The sequence below is a fragment of the Ambystoma mexicanum genome, chromosome 14, assembly GCF_040938575.1.
Source record: "Ambystoma mexicanum isolate Mex_15411 chromosome 14, UKY_AmexF1_1, whole genome shotgun sequence".
In the NCBI taxonomy this organism is placed as follows: domain Eukaryota; kingdom Metazoa; phylum Chordata; class Amphibia; order Caudata; family Ambystomatidae; genus Ambystoma; species Ambystoma mexicanum.
In genome coordinates, this window is record NC_090940.1 from 173,956,702 (window position 1) to 173,978,558 (window position 21,857).

General features: G+C 42.0%; 1 protein-coding gene across 1 annotated transcript in view; it reads right to left on the reverse strand.

Annotated features, from left to right (window-relative positions):
- The window catches only part of RTF1 (RTF1 homolog, Paf1/RNA polymerase II complex component), a 956,198-nt gene that overhangs the window by 282,252 nt on the left and 652,089 nt on the right, over positions 1 to 21,857 (reverse strand). The window contains exons 11-12 of the mRNA XM_069638847.1: positions 11,330 to 11,437; positions 10,511 to 10,588 (exon numbers count right to left, since the gene is read on the reverse strand). Of these exons, the coding sequence (XP_069494948.1) occupies positions 10,511 to 10,588; positions 11,330 to 11,437 (186 nt within the window). The remainder of the gene's footprint in view (positions 1 to 10,510; positions 10,589 to 11,329; positions 11,438 to 21,857) is intronic.

Sequence of the window (21,857 nt, forward strand, 5' to 3'; positions counted from 1 at the left end):
GAGCCCACAAGGTGTCCAAGAACCGCAGTGGTCCTTTTTGTTGGTAGCTGAAACCGCGAGTGCCGCTGATCTGGCGCAAGTCCACTGCCGCCGAAGACATTCGAACTGCAGGAGTCCTACAGATGTCCTCCCTCTTGTCCCCACGACTGAGGCCCAGGAACTGCAGGAGTGCAACCAGAACAGAAGCCAGCTGGATCCCTTTCTTCAGATCTAAGGTACTGTCTAACTAGGGGTACTTACCTCTTGTTGCCTGTAGCTTGCTTGCCATCAGTGGAGACTTGCATTAGCTGCCCTTTTCAGAGTTGCTTGCGTCTTTGCTTCTCACAAGCCTCCCAGCTTGTGGGCCAACCGCGATTCTTTTCTACAAAACACTATATAAAACATTGTGCAATACTTGTGCCATCCACAAGAAGTGCCTCAGCGCCCCTAGACTTTGTTCAATTTGACATTGGCTGTCCTGGCACCCTGCACACTCTTCTGACCCTTTGACTTTGCGTTTATCTGTCCCTCAGAAGTCATATAAATTACTTGTATAGCTGTGAAAGGGTTAACCTATACTTCATTGGGGGGATTGTAAAGTACTTACCTGTTCAGAGAAACTTGTTAACCTTTGTTTCCTTCCCTAACCTTTTCCTTTTTTCCACAACCTCAGTATTGCATTTAAGTGTTAAAGTGATATTTTAATGTCCACCGTGTCCTAACTATTGAAGTCACATCAGGGTGCACTAAGTATAAGTGTTATTTGAATACTTGTCCCTGTGAATCTCTAGGTTACACCTCTACAGCTCACAATGACCACTCTTGATACACGTCTGGCTGCTCAGTAACTCTACCAACTTATGTAGTACAGACCTATACCAAAGGTTGGGTTCCCTATTGCCAAGCGGCCAAGGCTGGTGTAATCTACCACATGGTTACTACATACAATCTTGCTTAACACGCTGCACAATACTAAACACCACTCCCTCTGGGTAAAATACTTTCCTGTCTAACGCTTTTACATCTGAAACACACCTACAGGATACTAGACAAAGTAGGGTCACCAGCTTACCGGATAGCTGTTTCGGCGACAGGTTGTTACGCGGCCATTGTTCAAAAAGGTTTAGCACCATGTTAACATCCCACAGGGAAGAATAATTCGGCCGATTTATGAAAGTTTGCTCACTTTCCGTCCATTAATCAATCTAGCTACAGCTGGATGTTCTCCTTCTGGTGTGCCGTCGTATAACTCGTGTACGGCTGATATGGCTGGTCTATATACTCCTGTTCTGAAAGCCCTCTCTTGACTGGGTAGAAAATTAATCACTTGTACTATAGGGACTGAAACAGGAGGAAAATCCCTCCTCCTGCACCACAACTCCCAAGCATATGAAGCGGTACTATAGCTCTTAATGGTGGACGGAGCTCAGGACACTTCAATGAGCTCTGTAGCTCCTGGCAAACACCATCTGCGCCCGATATTTTGCCTGCGATCAAGGCTAGAGTTTGTTCCTGCACTAGTGGATGCGCAGACACAGATGGATCCGTACGGAGATCTGCTCGCTGAGGAATCCTCGGGGGAAATCCAAAGAAATTCCCATCAGAACTGGAAACTAGGCTTGTGATCTCCATTCTGGTGTCACTAACACTATATCTGCTCTGTCTCTGTGCACTTTTGCTAGTACACTTGCCTGCATCACGAATGGGGGGGGGAAGCGTAATGACTCACCCTGTCCAGCTGTGTAGGTAGGCTTTTGTCCCAATTGCCCCCGGATCCAACTTCAAACTGAAGTCTGTCGGCAGCTGGACGTTGAGCCTCGATGTGAAGAGATCTGTAATGAACAGTCCCCACACTTGCTGTAACCTATCGAATACGGACTTGAGTAATTTCCAGTCGCTTGAGTCTTGCAGATAGACATTCCAATCTGCTAGTGTGTTCTGAACTCCCGGCAGATACTCAGCCATTACTGTGATCTTTTTCTCCAGGCAGACATACCAGAAGTCTTTGGCTAGCTCCGCTAGCATCTAGGATTTGGTCCCGCCCCAGCTTGTTTATGTGACATGCATTAATTGCCGTAAAAGCCTTTGATGATTGCATCTGCATAAGATTCACATCTGTGCATATAGTTCGACATCCAGTGGTAACCGCAGAGTATTGCATCTTGTCTTTCGAGAATCGAAAGGGGACGTCGACATGGGCATGCCTGTAACACTATCCCTACGTGATGTGTAGGGTACCAAAATCCCTCACGCGCCGAGGTCCCTCCGATTGTATTTTTTCTGCCGTGGGGGAGCCTTAGGACTATCGTGAGAGAGTACAGAAAAGACAGCAGTAGTAAGATGTCTATGTTCCTTCCTTCCATCCGAGCGGGGAGGAAGGGTGGGCGCATGTGAATCTAAGCATATACAATCATCAGAAATGCTTTTACAGATGCTTGTTAATCTGCTTAGAATCACATGCTGTGCATAGACTAGCAAGCAGTACCTGGAGTTGGAGGTGGGTTGTGAGAAGGAACAGTAGTGAAAATATGTCTTAGTACTGCTTGTCCCACCTGAGAATCAGACCTAGAGTGAGTGTCTAGGCAATAGTGTTTTGTAAAGGTGTGTACAGAACTCCAGGTTGCCACTTTGCAAATGGACTCAAGGGGAACATTAGCAATGAAAGCTATGGAAGCCCCAGTGTCCCGAGTAGTGTGTGTGCTCTAGGCTTGAAGGGCAGTTCTCTCTTCGCAAGGGTGTAACAGTGATGCATTTGATAATCCATCTAGAGATTGCTACCAGCTGCCACTGAAACGAAAAATGGGTTTGTCTTTTTCAGTGGTTTAGTTCTGTCCAGGTAAAACATAACTGCCCTACGTACATCTAATGTGTGTAGGCTTCTTTCGGCCATATTAGTAGGGTTCTGGAAGAAAGTAGGCAGTTCTATTGATTGCTTCACATGGAACCTGGAGATAAATTTAGGGGCAAAACGAGGATGAGTGCACAGAACCACCTTCTCTGAACTGTAACGAAAGGGTCTAGAACTGAAAGGACCTGTAGTTCACCAATAATTCTTATAGAAGTGATAGCCACTAGGAAGGCTGTCTTATAGGTAAGATCGTTGAGACCTGCCATATGCATAGGCTCAAATGGAGACCCCATAAGTCTGGTTAATACCACATTCAGGTCCCACCCGGGAGCTGGATTTGAAATTGGGGGTGGTTGGGGGAGGGTGAATCCTCTTGACCCCTTCCATGAAAGCCTTAACTGGTATCTTCCACCATGACACTATTTGTTGTGACGTAGTGTAGGCTGAGAGAGCAACTAAGTGAACCTTAAGTGAATTAAAAACCAGGCCCGAGTCAAGCAATTCAGTCAGGTACAATACGAGTAGGAGAGCAGTCAAAGGGATTGATGCTCTTGTTATTGCACCATATAAAGCGTTTAGATTTACTGGAATAGCAATATCCGGTGTTAGGTTTTCTCGCTTTCTTATGTCCATGCATCTCTGAGGGAGCTGTAGGTGTCCGAACTGTGACGTCAGGAGCCAGGCCGCTAAGTTCAATGTTTGCAGGCATGGGTGAAGTGGCTCCCCTTTGTCGTGAGACATGTTGTATGGGCAGGTAGTTTCACTGGAGGAGATAGTCATCTGCATCAGATGAGCGAACCAGGGTTGGCAGGCCAACATGGGGGCTCCAAATATCATGGCGACTGGTTCCTGGTGCATCTTGTACACTATCTTTTTGAGTAGGTTAGTCGGAGGGAGGGTGGGGGGGCTGCGCTGACCGGAACACCTTGCGAATATCCGTAGAACCGGCTTCATGGAGATCTGGAAACAGCCGTCCATGAAAGGACGGTAGGATAATATTCATTAACTTTATTAATATATAGCGAAAGGTCGAAGGATAACAATAGCAATGTCTCTGGCCGAGCTCCGCATAAGACAAGCAGTAGGCTGGGTGGAAAAAAACAATCTGAGGGACCTTGACGCGCAAGGGATTTTGGTTACACTACACGTCACGTAGGAATAGTGTTACAGGCACGCCCATGTCAACGCCCCCTTTTGATTCTCAAAAGACCAGATGCAATACTCCACGGTTACCACTGGATGTCGGACTATATGCACAACATATGATTCTAAGCAGATTAACAAGCATCAGAAATATTGCTGAAATGTTGTCCAGCCGAAGGACACAACAAGGCGCTCTCTCTTTGCCAAACGCTTTCACTGCAATAAGCCTGCTTGCAGCTCTAGGCAGTTGATATGTAGATCGAGCACTGCCTGCGACCACATTTCCCCCCCTGTTTGACCACATCTTGCTCCCCAGCCTGACTTGCTGGCGCCTGACTGATGAGCTCTGGAACATCCCCAAAATAGCTCTGCCGTTCCACGCTTCCACGTTGTGAAGCCACCATAGCAGTTCTGACTTGCTGTCTTCGTCTAGCGGTACTAACACCTTTTGGAAGTATTTGAATTTGAGCATCTGTACGGCTCGGTAGTGTAAGGGGCCAGGAAAGATCGCTTGAGTAGATTCCGTGAGTAGGCCCACTACTCTGACTAGATTCCGAAGCGATAACCAGACTCTTGACAGCTACTCAGATTTTTCTTTATCGCCCTCATCTTGGGTACGGGTAGTTCTAACATCGCCTTCCATGTATCTATCACAAATCCTAAGAATTCCGCCCTCTTGCTTGGTGCTAGGGTGGATTTTTCTTCTTTCTTCATTTGCTAGGAAACCTAACCCCATTACAGTCGAGATCACCCACTTGGTGAGCCTTTCTCTGTCGCTTGCCACGAGCAGGATGTCGGCTAAGTATATGATCATCCGAATTAGTTGTTCTCTGAGCGCTGCTACTGGCCTCATCAGTTTGATAAAAGCCCATGGAGCTGAGACGAGGCCAAAAGGGGAGACTACTGAGGGGAGGTCTGTCTATTCCAGATGAACCTCAAAAAGGGACGATGCTCTGCTGCTATGGGTACCGTTCTGTATGCATCTTTTAGGTCTAGTCACGCTAACCAGTCCTTCCTGAGCAGATTGCCCAGAAGATGGATCCCCTCCATCTTAAAATGTCCTTCAAGCAGCCAACTGTTTAGTTTCAGATTTATTATTGAGCATACTTTGTCTTTGCAGTGAACTAAGAACATGTTGCTCTGAAAGCCTAGCGTTCATGTGCCCGACCTTTCTATCGCTTTTTTCTGTGCTAGCAACTGTAGTTCTGCATCTAACAGGACGCTTTCTGCACACTATATGCAAATGCATGAGGGAAGGACGCGACTGCTTGGGTGTCTTCATAAATTCTAGCCTCAACACCACTATGGTTTGCAGAACCCACATGTCGAAAGACAGCTCACGCCAATTGCTTATAAAAAGTTGTCCTCCCTCCTACCGGAGGGTAGTTTGTGCTGCGCGCTCTCACCTGATGTAATTGCTTGCTGCCTGTAATATCCTCGACCTCTTCGTCCTCTATACCCTTGTCCTCTGTTGGGGGGAAAAAGGCATCTTGCTGTCTCGATAACCAATATTACGCCCTCGGGCCTCAAGGCCTTCTTTGTAAGGCCCTGTGTCGGCCAGCCCCTGCAAAAACTATCCCGGGAAAAACACTTTCCGGATGGAGGCTTGTGCTGTTTCTAGTGCTGTGAAAGTTGCTTCAAATTTGTTCATCTCCTTCACAAATGCTTCACCGAAAAGCAACCATTGGGCTCCTTCTCCTGATTCGTAGGATGCAAAGTCACCTAGTTTGTTGTCTATTTTTAGGGGCATGCTAGGACAAGCTTAGTTTTAATGGCTGGTGGCAGTGAACTTTTTTTTTATTAATTTGGTGCACCTTTACTGCAGGCTGTTTGCACAGCCCGGTAAAGGCACCCCTGGGTGCTCATTTTACCAAAATGGCCCTTTGCCATTTTAGCATTTCTTGTCCTTTCTTGTTCCTTCCTTCCCCTGGCATCCAGGGCGGGAAATTCCTTAGTGTGATTTATATATTCGGCGGGGGTCCTGTTGACTCCCCGCCCAGGCTCCAGAGTGTCTGTGAAGGGAGGAAGGAGTCCAGAACTCTGCAGTCCTTTGTCTTCCAGCCAGCATGTGAGAATCCAGTTCAAAGTGGGAGGCTGGCTGTCCTGAAAGGATTACCAACCCCTTCCCCCAAATTTTGAATGTTGTAAGGCTGTTTGATTGGCTGGGTTATTGCATAAAAGTCTGATCCTGGAAGCAAGCTGAAGAGGTAGTCGACCACTGGAACCAAAACCGATGAGTAATATGAAGAAACCGCAGCTGAGAATTTCCAGCAACCAGAAAGCCTGCTGTGTAACCAGAGTCTGCTGTTACCCTTCCTTCCAATCGTCCTGGGGACTCCGAAAACAACGACCGAGGGCCTGGTGAGACCCACTAGACTCAAGAAGACCTGCATTTTGAGCCATCACACACCAAGCTGCAAACTTGCGTGGGCTGCAATACCCCAATACCCTGGTACCTTGAGACTTTGAGCTGTGCAGTCGTCAGAATTCCTGCTATGTGGGCATCCTGCTGGACCCAGGGACGTGAATCGAGTCTGAAAAGTCCCCTCACCAGAGTGCTGGGCCTGCAAACAACGTAAATCCGACCAGCGATATTCTGTCTTCTGTGCTCCTGAAATGGCACCAAATCCCAGAGCCACATCCAGCTGCAAGGAAAACCTTGACTAGAGCCTCGCCCGTAATCCTTGCTGCAAATGTCCTTCCAGTGTCCGGTCTTCTGTCTTCTTGATGAAGGAATTCAACGACCAGGTTTTTGGCTGCAGATCCTGAAGTCTTTCTGCTACAAAATTTGCTGTGCTGAGGTTTTATGCGATTGGGAGGTCTCTTGTCAAGTTCACCCAGGCCCACTGCTGGAATCCTCCTAGGGTGTCTTCTCTGAAGTACCTGGACCCTCAACTAACTCTAAAGTAAAATACTTTGTTTGAACAGTTTTCCTCTGGAACTCTGAACTTTTCCTGCAACTGAGCCCTATCTCACCCTGCTACAGCTGGCTCCTAGACCGCTAGGGTCCCTCTTCTGCCTCTGAAAGAACTAATGTACTAGAATTGGGAAGGGCTGGATACTTTGATGAGTATGCCTTGAAAAGTAAAACAAGTTTTAATTTAAAGTAAATTAGTTACTTGGTAACTTTAAACTGAGTCTTACCTTAAATATGTTTTGCCATTCTGAAAAGTATATATAGGATTTACTTCCCTTGAATAAGCTGTGTGCCTTCTTAAATAAGTTTTCTTAAAGTCTTACTTTCTTAGACACTGTTTCGTCATTTTAACAGAAAGCAGGTAAAGGGTTAACTTACTCACCTGTAAATTTGTTTCCCCTCTTCCCAAAAGTAACACTGTTGGTTACACTTTAGTTTTCCTGTTAGGATAATTGTAGGAGTATCCCCAATTGAGTCTTGCTTCCCCTGACTTGCTGTTATTCTGTCCAGAACAAGTCTGCCTAGGTCATACTTACCTGCCTACTTACCTTTTAGGTTGCTGGTAGCACCTTACAAAAGTATATAGGTTTTATGTACCTCGAGCATAACTGTTATCCTAAAGTAAGTTAGAGTTACTGCTTCCCTTAGTCTGAACAGTAAAGCAACTGTAATTGAATATTATACCCCAAGGTCCAGCTCCCTTCTAATAACGGTTATCCTGAATCAGAGTTATAGGTTTATACTGTTACTGGAATAAGTGTTCCACTATTCTGAAAAGTACATTGCCCAGTTGACTTGCTATGTGATTTCTTGCCGAGTGTCAGGGTACAACTGTTAGGGTCTACTACCCTTGTATTACTGTAAGTAATCCAAAGTAACTATTGACTTCCCTAGAACTACTGTTAGGTGTTCAAAATAAGGTTATATGCTTTGGTCTGTGCACCTTTAAGCATAGTGTTGTGCTTTTATAATTGTGGATATATATAATGTGATAGTACTCATCTGCCCCCTCCCCTAAAATCCCCTCAAGATTTATCTTGGCCTATGTGTATTTAAACAAACCATTTATTTTACATCACACAGTGTTCATGTTTCTTTGGACCATGTTTATTACAATTTAATTGTACTGATTGTTAGGTAGGGAGAATGCTCAAAAATGTGCTAATTCCCTTCACCTTAGAGGACCCCCCAGCAACTTTGCTGGATTTTGAGGACTTGTTCTTTTACCTGGAGAGAGTGTGACCTTTTTTCCCACTCATGTATTTTGATATGTGTTTTACTCTTGTGTTTCATTTGGTTATGGAGTCTAACCAACTCCATAGGCATCTTTTTCATTTGTGTCACACAGCACCCTCAGTGCAGTGACACAGGGAAGCCTTTCAGGCTTTCCCAAGGTTTGACTACCTTTTCTGGGATAAACTACTGTTTCCCCAGAGTAAGTAAAGTGAAATTGACTTTACTAGTCTTTTTAAATTCTGAGACCCAGCACACCCAATCTTACAATAGAGTGCTGGAGGGGTTACTTAGTATCCCTGTAGCATTCAAATGCTACCCTTCCCCCTCTCAGAATGGCTGGTGGCAGTGGTTTTACAGCAAACTACCATGATTTTTCCCGACTGCGAACTGTTCGTAGCTCCGGTAATGTTGAATCACGGTAGCCATGTTTTTCAAGATGGCGTCTGATCCTCCTTTGTTAAAACCGGTCCCGGTCGTTGTTTGCCATTTCTTTGTGGAAAGGTCTTCTAGAGTTTCTCTGCGCACCAAACCAGGCTTGGCCCCTTTGTTCATTCGCCTTTGGTGTGCTTCAGGAGTGAAAACTGCCGCCGGCGCCCGAGTTTCTGGGGTAGGCAGAAAGTGAGGGAGGTACCCGAAACTCCCTGTGCTTAGTCTCCTAGGAGACCCAAATGCACTCTGTGGTGATTGGCTGGCTGACTGTCCAGCAAGGACAGCCACCCTGCTGGGTGAGTAGCAGCTGGGCTGGAATGAATGGGAGAGAACTGAATAAAAAGCGATTCTCTTGGTTTGAAAGGCATAGTCGACCACTGGACGAAGGAACTGAAGAAGAGCTTGAAGAGGACGGCTGTTGCAACTCCTGGACTGTTGGTTTGCCTGGTGAAGCCCTGCTGCATGTCCGAATCTCCAAGTTCGCATCGACAGAGAAGTCACTGCAAGGACGACTTCTCCCTTTGAGTTAGTGGGCCAATCAACTCGACAGTAAGCCACCTGGACTCCCATCTCAGAGCTGGTTGAATTTACTCAAAGTTGGTGCAGAAAACCGTAGAACCAGGGAGAGGGACATCAGTTTGTGTGCATTACTTACAGCCACTGAAATTGAAGTCTGCCAGTTGCAAGCTTTTGACCGTCCTAGTGTAGGAGTCCCCCGACGTCATCCCTCTTGTCCCCACGACTGAGGTCCAGGAACAGCAAGATCTGCAGGAACTGCCAGGAACAGAAGTCATCAGCTGCCTCTTTTTCTTCATTGTAAGGTACTGTAAAACAAGAGAGTACTTGCCTCTTGCGGTGAAAGTGCTTGAAACTTTTGCAACTCACAGGCCTAATCAGCTTGTGACCCAACATGATTCTTCTTTCTACAAACTACTTCTGAGAACTTGTGCAGAGACTTTTCCGTTTACTTACCAGAACCGCTTTATCCTATCCAAGACTTTAGCCCATTGACTTTGGTCTAGCCTACTGAATTGACTCTTCTGGTTAACTCTACATATTTGCACTGTCTAAGAAAAATTGTAACCTTTCATGTTCCGATAACCTTTTCCTTTTACTCCTCGAAAAATATTCTGAATGCCAACAGTAAGATATTAATGTCCCTGGCACCCTTGTTACTAAAGTCACCTGTGGGTGTAGGTTGTGCCTGTGGGCCATCCCAAAAGGGTTGCCTGAGAGTGTACAGTATTGAAGTATATTTGTGTGTTACTATACGATTGCCTCCTTCTAATGAATGTTTTATAACTGACTGATAAGTATTTATCCAAGAAACCTTGAGTATAAGAGCTTATTTGAACACCTGTGATTGTAGACCTCAATGTAACATCACTACTGCTCACATTGCCCTCTTGAGATAAGTCTGGCTGCTCAACATGCTACCAAAACTGTGTAGTACAGACTTATACCAAAGGTTGGTTTGCTTACACCTTTAGTCATATTTGTTTGTAGTGTTCCCAGAGGGTACTGCATTCAAACTTTGCCCAACACTGATACTACAGCCCTCTCTCGCTCCTATGGTAAGCCTGGCTGCTCGGTCTACGCTACCCTGAACACAGGTGGTATAGTCTTGTACTGCCTCAGCAGAATGGTTTTACTAAGTCCTTAGGACACCAGAAAAACTGCCCTAACAGTGTAGTTTAGGACTTTTCTCCTCACAGACAATTAGAATACATCTTTTACACAGAACATCTCAAGAGAGAAGAAATGAAGCGCAAATATTTCAAATATTTGATAATTGCCTGAAATTTCAAATGTGTGTAGGTTTACCTCTGCGGCCTGTATTTTAGCACTTTAAATTAATCTCCCATAAAAGGTGCTAAATAACTACCCGACAGGACCAAGTTACCGGATTGAGAGGTCAAAGCTCTGCTGAAAGGATGGACTCCAATAACCCAAATTACCTTTTCTTTCATGAGCTGTGTTTTCTTCATGGCATAGTTGGAAGGAGCCTTCCTGAAGCGGTCTTTCTCTTTCACAATCTGGGTCGAAAAAGGAAAAGAAAAAGTTCATGGACAAGGAGTATCTATTAAATGTCCCCAATGCAATTAAGCCACTGGTGGCTTTGGTCTCCATGGATGGAGCTCGGAAAAGGAGGTTAGAAACATTCATCTCATGTAAGGCCTCAAAGGTAACCCCCTCCCACACACAACTATAGGCACTGGAAGTAAAAGGGACATGCTCAACCACAAAACCAAATTTTTAGTGCAGGTTTCCTCACTGATAAGTTTGTTGGTTTCCCTTATTCTTCCATCCCCTACCTATATGTGTTAGGTGCCGACTACTATATCTAGGGCCTTCCACATACCAAGGTTGGGTTGTGTCTTTAGGACAATGTATATAATTGTGCAGGCCCATGTGGGGCACGCCCGTTTGTTGGATTTTGTGGTCTCCCTTAGTCTCCCCATCCACACCCCTGCACCCCCCCACCACCTCAACATTTTGTTGGGCGTCTAACCTCTGGTAGTGGGCCCGCATACAGAAAGTGAGGTTATGCTAGTCCTTCGTAGACAGAAATGTTTTTATGATGTATTGGGATTATTTTGAATAGTGTCTTGCACCCACCCCCCCAACCCCCCAGTCCCTCAGGTACTTATGTTGACCATGTGAAGCCTAGCATCTCAAGAGATTTCCACAATTGACTGAAAGGCTGGACATTTCCAGGGTAGCCACTGTTAATCCTAGGGTAGCTTCTTTCCCCAGTAGTGCCTGATTAAACTCACGTCCTCGATGTCCTGATCATTGAATTTGTAGTTCATTGCTTCCTTTATGGAAACTTCCTTCTTGTTGATCTCATCCATTGTGGGCAGCTGCATTCCTGCAGAGAACATCTGTAAATCAAACGTCAAAAGCTTTATGACAATCTCTAGTATGGCATCAAAACATCCATGCTGCATACATCTGTAGTTTTCAGGGCAGCCACAGAATCAACAATATGTAACTTTTTTTGACAAAGTTGTACAAATCCACCCCCTTCCCACCCACACCCCTGCGCCGTTTATTTTTTTATCGAATGGATACGTATATGAAACCATCAACATCAGCTACTGGAGTTAGGCATTTTCCATCCGTAGTGAGGCAGCGACCTGCCACAAACCATATACATTAACCAACGTGTTCATTAACACCTCAAGGTATAACACTTTCAAGAGGATGCAAGGACCAAAACATCTGAAGTTAGCTCAACATTGTCAAACTCTGAACAGATTAGATCACATATTACAGTCCTGTACACAACCAACAAAATATTCTCCATAACCCTTTTACCAACAGAAAGTAGGGGGCATGACGGTATTAAAAATCACAAGGTGAAATGCCTGCCTCATATCTAGCAGCCAAGATGAACATTTTTGTGAAAAGGTATAATGAATACTTTTGGTAACTATTTTGTCTTTATTCAGAAATACTACATTTCTAGATTATGTGCCTATTTCAAAACATTTTGTGAATTATATATGCTGACCACATCAGAGCAGTTAATAACATATGCTATTTTTCACACAATGTGAACTTGCATTTTAATGTAACCTTAATTTGCAGTAATATTAGAGGGGGTGGGGGGAATGGTCCGTAACGAATAATGAGAAAATTACCTGGGTCTAATAAGAGTAACATCTGTTTCATCCAAAACATACAGTCCAGGTGCTGCCATCTAACCTGAGGTTGGGGGTGCTCTCTCCACCAGCCCAACCCCCTCCTTTGAAAGTTAAGGGGTAGTGGCTGTCCCCAAATAGGGCAAGCAGCCCACTTTCCCCAATGTGATGAGGAGAAACTACATAGACACCATCATATCTACCAATTCATGTCTTGCCTTAAAGAGCTACATGGAGGCTGGCAGAGACTGGAGAGAATAAAACTGTACAGGCAAGAGTAACAGTTTGAAGGGATCTGATTTGGCGCATTGCAATGTTTATTTAAAAACAAATATGAATAATTCCAGCAAGGCATTTACCAAGTTAAATCAGAGGTAACTGTACAAAAGAGTAATAAATATGGGTGGGAAGAAGGGAAATTTTGTTGGTAGTAACTGAATTCACATTTCATTAAGTTGGCCTATTGGCTTCTCCGAAACCAAAACAGTTTACTGGGATTTAAGCCCATCCCTTTTAAACCCCAATAGACTTATGAAAAAAACATTTCCTTTGTTTTAGGTTTGGAATTCATATAATATTTGGTTTAAAGTTGCATTTCCTTGCAGGAAGTCAAAAACCTTTGCGTTGGAGCTTGAGAGGTCAAGAATGGGGTGATGTGTGCTCCTCCCTCATCTCTATTCGTACTTCCGAGTCCTGTTGAAGCCCATTTTATCTGGTATACGTACTGCTGGTTTAAATTGCTAAAACTAATAATGCACCCATACATATCCACATTAGAAGTTGTGCATAGTTTATTTTGTAATCCTCTGTAAAACATCTCAATTTCTACATGTAAGCTAACGTGATTGTTACCATTGCAGATTCAAGTCCCTGTTTCTGAAAAGCAACCAGATATGATAATTGCTTTGAGGTCTCAAAATATGCATGTTCAAGAAACATGAACAAATCAGTGGTGTAAATTAAGAACCAAATAACTCCGGTGTCAGTTAAACAAAGGGGAAGGTTCCCAGTAGATCCGACTGCCATTCCTCAAATATGCATGGGTAAAGTTTCACAGGTCTACATTTAAAGAACATCCGGAAAATATTTAGCCAAACAGTATTGTTCAATATAGTATTTGTGATAAACTTTTTTTAATCAATGAGGTTTAGTCTCAAATTACAGTAAATTCAATTTCATGTTTGTTCTGTAGTATTTGAAATAATTTCAAATCAAAATGTTAATACGCATTTCCAGTCAAACAGGTTTTCCAGCATACAGTTTACCAAATGACGGCAATAGGATAGCATCCAAATTAAACTCTTATGGGCGAGCTCGATGGTTTCAAGATACAGTGAAATACAGGGAATATTAACACCAAGATGCAAAATTTGCACTCGACACTAACCATTGGATAGTGATATTTGGCTCCTGGTGAGCATGACATTGTGCGCTGTGCGTATGCATAACATTGAGGTGGCAATTGACTTATTTATGGCTGGCTTGTAGCTTGCTACTTGAAATTTTGCACCTTGGTTGTTAGGACAGTATTCCTAAAGTCCACCTATGTATGACTTAAGATTATCCCTTGAGCAATAGAACTTCAGCTCTTAGTATAGGCCTGTACCACTCAAGGTAAGTTAGCAATGGCAGAGCAGCCAAGCTCCTCTTAGGAGGGAGAGAGGGCTATAGGACAGTACAAAGAACTTGTAGTATACATATGGTCCAAAGATTTTTCTACACTAAGAGTTATGTAAAAATAATTGTCTATTTTATATATACATAGGCAAAGAAGTCTTTAGAAAGGTAAGTACAACCATATGCAATAAACGCAGTATAAAAACCAATACAATGCTTTTGTTGAGGAATGCCACAGTGTAAAAGACTTGTGGAATGGCAGTATGCAATTCAAGGTAAGTAAAAACATTGTGTAGTAAACTATGTAACTTATTCTGTTTCATGAATAATACAGTTACACTACTAACATTAGCAAGTAAGGGCTTTCTTCACGGAGGCCTTATGCTTTAGCAGTTCTTCCCTATCTAGACATGCATGTTCTCAGAGCCAGAAGGGGACATTGGTGGCCCAGTGGCCAGCTGTAGGCAGAACAGGAGCAGGCACAACTGTAAGAAAGTCAGAGTTCAAGAATGTCTTCTCTAACAAGTTCAGTACAATACTTTGCAGTTGGTAAAAGTGTTCAGGGAATTCATAGAAGGCTCTCTGAATGCACACAAGCATTGGGCCTGGGAGAACATGTATGAAAAAAAACTCCCACATGTATGAATCACCACCCTAGCCACACAGGAGCAGAACAACAACTCTGGGTACGTTTTACCTCGAGTGCCATAGTACCTCAGCAGTGAAGATGATACAGGCGGACGCCGTCACGATGCAGCAGTTACAAGACCGCGGTCACTGAATTCTTGGTCTTAAGGTCACTGAATAGATTTTGCAGCAGTCGAGTGGAAAGGCTCCTAGCAAAGTATTCTTCGCCGCTTCTCGAGGCTCTGTGATTTTGGCACTTTTTCCAGGACACTAGATTAAGAACAGTGGATCAGAAGGAGTCCAAAGTTTCAGAGAGATTTGTTCCTCAAAACACTATACGCAGCACTCAGGCTCAAGGTCCCGTGATATTGGCGATTTCCAGCCTGGAAGGTTGCAGTTTGTTGTACGATGGCTCAAAATGCAAGTCTTCTTAAGACCGATTGGTCCAACCAGACCAAGGGATGGAGAGGTCATCTTTGGAACAACTGTCGCATTGAAGAAAGGGTGCGCACAGCAGCAGTCACTCGGCAGGCACCTCCGGTCGCTGGAAGTAGCTAGATGAGGAGTCTTTTTTCCTTGCCAAATTCTGTTCCAGTGGTCAACTTGACTTAAGCATTAGGATCCAAGCCATTTATCCAGGAACCCAGCCAATCCGCACTCATGCTACATTCAAACTTTGGAGGGTGGCTGTCCTTTCAGTACAAGTAACATGTTTAGCTATTCGTAAGCTGATATCTCCCCCTCGCATTGAATCTTCGGAGTACCTTCTAGTTGAGAAAATACCTGAAATGAGGTTATGAAGAACCCATGCGACCATCACTTCTCGTCACAAACTGCACAGAAACGTTAGCATACTTCACAGAAGATCAAGTATTTTAAATTTAAGGTTGCATTGGTTCTTCGGGACAGCTAACCTCATTTCAGGCCATGTATTCTCTGAACCAGAAGGTACTCCTAAGAGGGCGACAGAGGCTTTAGATTAGCTAAGCAGGGTACTTATCCCGATTTCACAGTTCACACAATTTCGAGTACATTTCCAATATTAGCAATATATCTCATCTCAAATATGCTTTCGGTCAGGAAAACTGGATTGATCCTAGTTTTGTCATTAAGTCAGAAACTGCGACCAGTGTGAGTCTTGACATGTTTGCTTGCCTTACATGTTCATCAGCCCCTTTTGCACTCCCCCAACACCCCTCACCAGGTATACTTTTTTTCAGTATTTGTTTATTGGTTTATAAAAACCTTTACAAAATTGAAACAAGATTTTTAAAACAGATCATCAAATCATATCATACATACAATTCATTAAACATTCAGAGTATTCACAATAAAATTTAGCAGATTGAACTCTACATATTTCAACGCATCAAACTAAATAGATTAGAGGAAATATTTCCCGATTTCAATCTACACATAAATAAAAACCTAGTTATAATACAACCTGTCTTCAAAATGTACAATTGTCATTTGAATTAACACCAGCAAGAATATTTAAATAAACAGATACCTCATGTGACTAGAATTCTATGTTGCATAACATATTTCATCCATACCTCATGTGACTGGAATTCTATGTTACGCAACAGATATTCTTCAGAAAGGCAATCACATTAACCTTTAAAAGGCATGAAAGTACCATCTAACATTTCATACCAAATCACATCTCTTTTTACCCAAGATGGATCACTAACAAATTTAGCAAAATATTCAAGTCTCTCTTTCCGTAAAGATGTACAGATTAACAATAAATACAATAAGGTTTCAATTTCTCCTTCAACTTTACAAAATCTACACATTTTCCGATCAGATAAATTGTTACGAATGGACCATATTTAAGTTTTATTCAATACGTTTAACCTAAATTACATTATATTCTGCATTTGTCGTGAGGGGTATTTTGTAAGATAATTCCCAAGTTTAGGATGCCATTTCCATGCAGATACAGTCTGATAATATAACCTAGAATTAAGTATTGCAGCATTATTATTGACCCAATCAAATGCTTTAGAGTCTTTACCTTCATAGGTGTGTTCATTAGACATTTCATGGAAACACCAATATTACTTAGAATCTTTTCAACATCATGTTTAAGAGTACACAAATTCCTCAGACTCATCATTGCATAACTTATACAAGGAATTATGATCGACTAACGCAGATTTTCTATATAATGCAATCTTCTTACAATCCATAACGCTTTTTATGGAACACAATCCTAACTCGTAACGTAGAACCTCGATGGGTATACATTTTGGAAGGAAAAATAAAACTTCTCCAAATTACGGCTTCTATAGTTCTTAGATATGAGGACATATTTTCTTGAAAAAACTCAAATCCATAAGCAAGTCTGGGGATGACTTCAAAAGATAGAACTCTCTGCATGTGCACATAGTGAATTTACCATACTTTCTCTCAATAGCGCGGATTTGTCTAGCAGCCTCAATAGCCTTTGTTTTCAGACATTTTCCTGTAACTATTATTGACTGAACTTGAAAATAGGTAACCCAAATATCGAATTGTTTTGTGCAATTGAATCCTATTTCCCTCGACAAACCATGATGGCCTCTTATATTTCTGATTAGCATTGCCCAAATTAATTACTATTGTTTTTTGTGGGTTTATTTGCAATTTCAAATCATTTATAAATATTGTAAAAGAATCGATCAGTCTTTGTAGACAAATTGTTTTTATCAGAGCAGGAAATCATCAGCGTAAGCAACCCACTATCTCTGTTGTACCTACTTTAGGTGCAACAAGACCACTGTTCTGAAAAACATTACGAGCACCAGAAACATAGATGTTAAATGATATCGCAGCTAACGAGCATCCTCGTTTTAGACCATTCATAGCTTTTATTTCTCTCGACATTAAACCATCATTCCCCAATCGGACTTTCATCACAGTATTCGAATATAGATGTATCAATATGGCCAATAATCGCCTGTCGATATTCAACGATGAGAGCATTTGCCAAAATAATGGTCTATCAACCATATCAAAAGCAGATGAAAGGTCCATTGAGGCAGCATAGAGTGGAAGGACCTTTAGCTTTAATCTGTAGAATAGAGACAAGTAGGCCACCAACGTCAGTCCCCATTCCTTTACGGAATCCAAATTGTCTAATATCCAAGATATCATTACCTTTAATCCATTGGGTTAACTGTTCTAAAACAAGTACCGCAAAAATGTTAGCCTCCACATTCATTAGTGATATCGATCTAATTCTTTGGGCTCAACCGATTTCCATTTTTGAATATTACGACCACGCAAGATAATTTCCAAAACTGAGGCATACGTTTGGTTTCAATCACTTCAGTAAATATAAGACTAAGTATACATGACCACAAAAACACATTTTGTTTTAGGATTGCATAAAACAGATTTGGACCCGGACACGCTGAAGATTTTACTTTTCTAATAATAGTAGTAATTTTATGTTTAGACACATCAAGGCACCACTGAACCAGATTAATGCCGAGAGGTAACCAGGGCGTATTAGAAGAGCAATACAACTTCTCAAAATGAGCACACCAAACGTCCTCACTTATAGGATTTAAAGATATCTGAGCTAGTGATACCTCGGTACTATTAATTAAAGACCAATAATTCCTTGAATTGGCTTCTTTCATAGCCGCTAGCATTGCTTCTCCATCTCTTTGCTGTGCAGCGGCATGATACTGAATCCGCCAATTCTCATATCTCTGTCTACACAGTCTAACATATTCCTTTGCACCAGGTAGAGAGAGATGGAATTTCTTTAATTCTCTTAATTTCTTAAACTATAAAGCCCTTCTCTCTTTAACTACTAAGTCATAGTCATGTCGATGAAATGTGGCTTTTGTGGTTGTGATCTTAGATGCATCAGAAAATTTACAAAGGCTCTTCTCCAGTAATGTACCAAATATATCAACAGAATAATTTTCAATCTTGGATTCCAACGTTCTTTTATCAAAGTCATGGAACAAAAGATTATTTAACTTCATAATTTTCATTGGATTCCATTTGACTTTGTTACCCTTCACGTTAATTAACATAGGAGCACAAAATGCATTTCTATCACTAGACACTTTTTCAAAGTTCAGAACCAGAGACAACGTGGCATGATCACTTTGTGGGTTGGTCTCAACAAGCATGTTCTAATTTTTTATAGTACGTTCGCTCATGAACATATAATCTATAATTGATGATACTCTGTGTGCTTTCCAAGTTGGTAATTCATTGAACTGCATAAGTAATCCCCAAGATCTGGCAAAAAAGAGCCACAGTGCACCACGATATTTTGTATCCCCACTTTTGGATTTCTGATTACCCACTGTAGTTAAAATCCATTCAGCCTCACTGTGGGTTCGATTGCAATCAGCATTTAAGTCACCAGCCAGAATATTTGCGCCATCAGGCGATCGTTCAAACCATTCCTCAATCACATCATTCAATACATCAATCAAATTTACCAACATAACATTGGTGTTTGACATTATTCCAATAAATATTTACAACCATCAACTCTACAATACCATTCCTAGTGGTGATCTTAAAAGTAGCAATTAAGGCAGAAGTGTTCAAGTGTTTTTCAGAGCACAATGTAATATCTTGATTATTACAAAATGCTAGTACAATTCCACCCTTTAGTCATCCTATGGAAACACGACAAGCTGGTATGCTTTATATAACATACCCATCCCACAACAATTTGCCACAGGCCCAAGATTCCTGAATCAATACAAATCAAAGGATTGCAATATGTTGCATACTTCATTATTTAATGTCAGGTGTGAATGGCCTCTTGAATTCCACGAGACAATTTTAAAGTATTCAATGGTGCTAAAGGGATTTACCCAGATTTCTCAATTGCACTAACGATACTCGGATCTCGTCTATCTTTTAAAATAGAACATTCATTTTGCATCTGAGTTATTCCATCATTCCTAAGAACATTAACAGATTGAGTCATTGGTAATTCTGAGTATTTAATATCTTCTCTCGGTTTAGTATCATGATAGATCCATCAAAACCCAGTTTTCGCAATGATCCAGCTTCTGTAATAATTAATGAGCGAACAAGAGGTGAAGGAATCGCCAGACGTACATAATCATATCATCGAGTGTATAAAATCCACCAATTTAATATCAGAAGAGGAAATCAAACTCAGATCAGGAATTTCTCCAAATAAACTTAATAGATGAGGTATTTTCAAAGAATACAGTCCTCCTTCATCAAATACATAATACACAAGTAAACTTGGATCGTTAGGAAACTTTGGCAATCACAAGGGTTCTTTTCGATACTCCGATGAGGGATGACAAACTTGTTTTGTTCATTAGATTCCTTAATGTACAATGGCCTAGCATCGTGCTCATTTGCATTTTTTGGAGTTTCACTAGGACCCTTTGTCTTCGAGACAACACTTGGATTATCATTATATATTGTTTCATGGGATAATGTATCTGTAGCCTTCACTGCTACATTTTCCTTATGGTCTCACTTATGGATTTCTGTGTTAAAATATCCTTAATTACTGTACAAACAAAATCCTCAGAGAGAAATGAATTCTCTTCGAGCAAAACGCTACTGATATTTTTTTGTTTGTTCGAGCTTCCGTTTCTTCTACAAGTGGGTCACTCTTATTATCTGAAGGCTGAGTACCAGCGCCATCTGTGCCTCTACATATCTTTGCTGTTTTGATGTCAGTAACACAAGCATGAGATTTGGGCAGTTTAGGTGAGACCACACTGCTGATTCCAGGAAAGACATTATGGAGGTTTCTTCTCTGTATGTCATCCCCTCCCAATGGCTCATAATGTTGGTGTTTCAGACTTAGCATGGGTTTCGGATACAGGTGTATTCGCACGTGAAGGGGCAGCTGGATTTTTAAAGATATCAAATATATCCATCATTCCCCTTTCAATGGATTTTAAATTAGAATCAATACGGTCAGTAACTATTTTGTTCTTTAGAACATCAGAGAGATTATCAAATATATCATCAGGCTTATTAAAGTTTCCAGTCACACTTCGAGCTTGTTTGACTTTAGGAACAGGCTTTTTTACAGGTGAATCTGTGTGAATAGCCTCGTCACCTTTCAAATAGCTTTGCATTTCCATCTGGATATCACCATCTCTCAAAAACTTTGAGGATAGATTAAGTGCCTTCTGCACCTGTGCTTGTTTCCGTTTATTTTTATTTTTTTTGGATATTTTAATATTTAACATGGTGTCTACGTTATTGGCAGGTGCGGGAATCATTGAATCAGTTAAATCAATTCCCATCTTCTGGTTACACAATAAACCAGAGGAGTGTACCACATTATCAATTGAATAATTTATTATGCACCCAGTTTCAATTGGAACAGTTGTCATAATATTGGGTTGAGTATCAATTTTACACATTTCAGTAGGCTCCTTCCTACCTTGCACCGCTGGAATCACCTTCAAAAATCCTTTAATGCAAGTCTCAGGCATTGCTGTTATAGCCATCAATATATCAGCCATTATCCGTGTTTGTTTCTGCATTTCGCTCAAAATCAAGGGCTCACCAGCGGTAGTATGAGGAGGAGTATTATGTGCATTATCCAATATATCTGCATCAGAGAGCTGCTCAGAATGAAAGTTGCAGCATTGCGTTGAAGTAACAAAGTGCTGCGTTAATGTTAACAAAGTTAGTTCACCTGGTTCAAAAATAGGTAGGGTTCTTGTTTGGCAAGAGGATATTTGCATTAGCTGTAGCCTCCATCGTATCCCCACTATACAATGGTTGAGAGGATTCCAGCACATCACAATCATTCAAAACAGACGCAGACCTTGCCGAACACTGTTGGGCGCACTCCACGAGGTCTTCCGTATCAGATGAACCAGGAAGGGATAATGCAGCTGCTCTCGATAAGCTCATAAGTCTAGTTTTTACAAATGCAAACAGAGTTTCTCTATCGCGCTTGTTTTGCATTATGTTTCATTTCATACAGCCAAAATGACTCCGCTTACTGTCAAGGTACTGTAGCTATTTATACTTCAGAGCGTTCACCTTCACCCAAATCAGTTTCTCATTTAAGTTTGTATTTACGTTAGCCAAAAAGATGAAGCTTTCACATTCATGTGAATTATGCCAGCCACAGCACCTACATGGAATGGAAGATATTACAAGATTTTCCCGCCGACACAATTAACACCAATAATTCACATATAAAATCTCCAACAACGATTTCCAAAACAATTGCTGGATTCCCCGATTCAGCCACACACCTCAACAAAGCTCTAAATGCAGGCATGCAAGACAAGACACCGGGCGTGATGCAGCCTGAGGGGAGGATCAGATCGCAATCAAGTCTTTCCTCATGAAGACCCGCACACTAGATTGCTTACCGAACGGTCAGATAACCACTGAGCAGCAGATCCTCAACTGCAAAAATGCAGAGAGA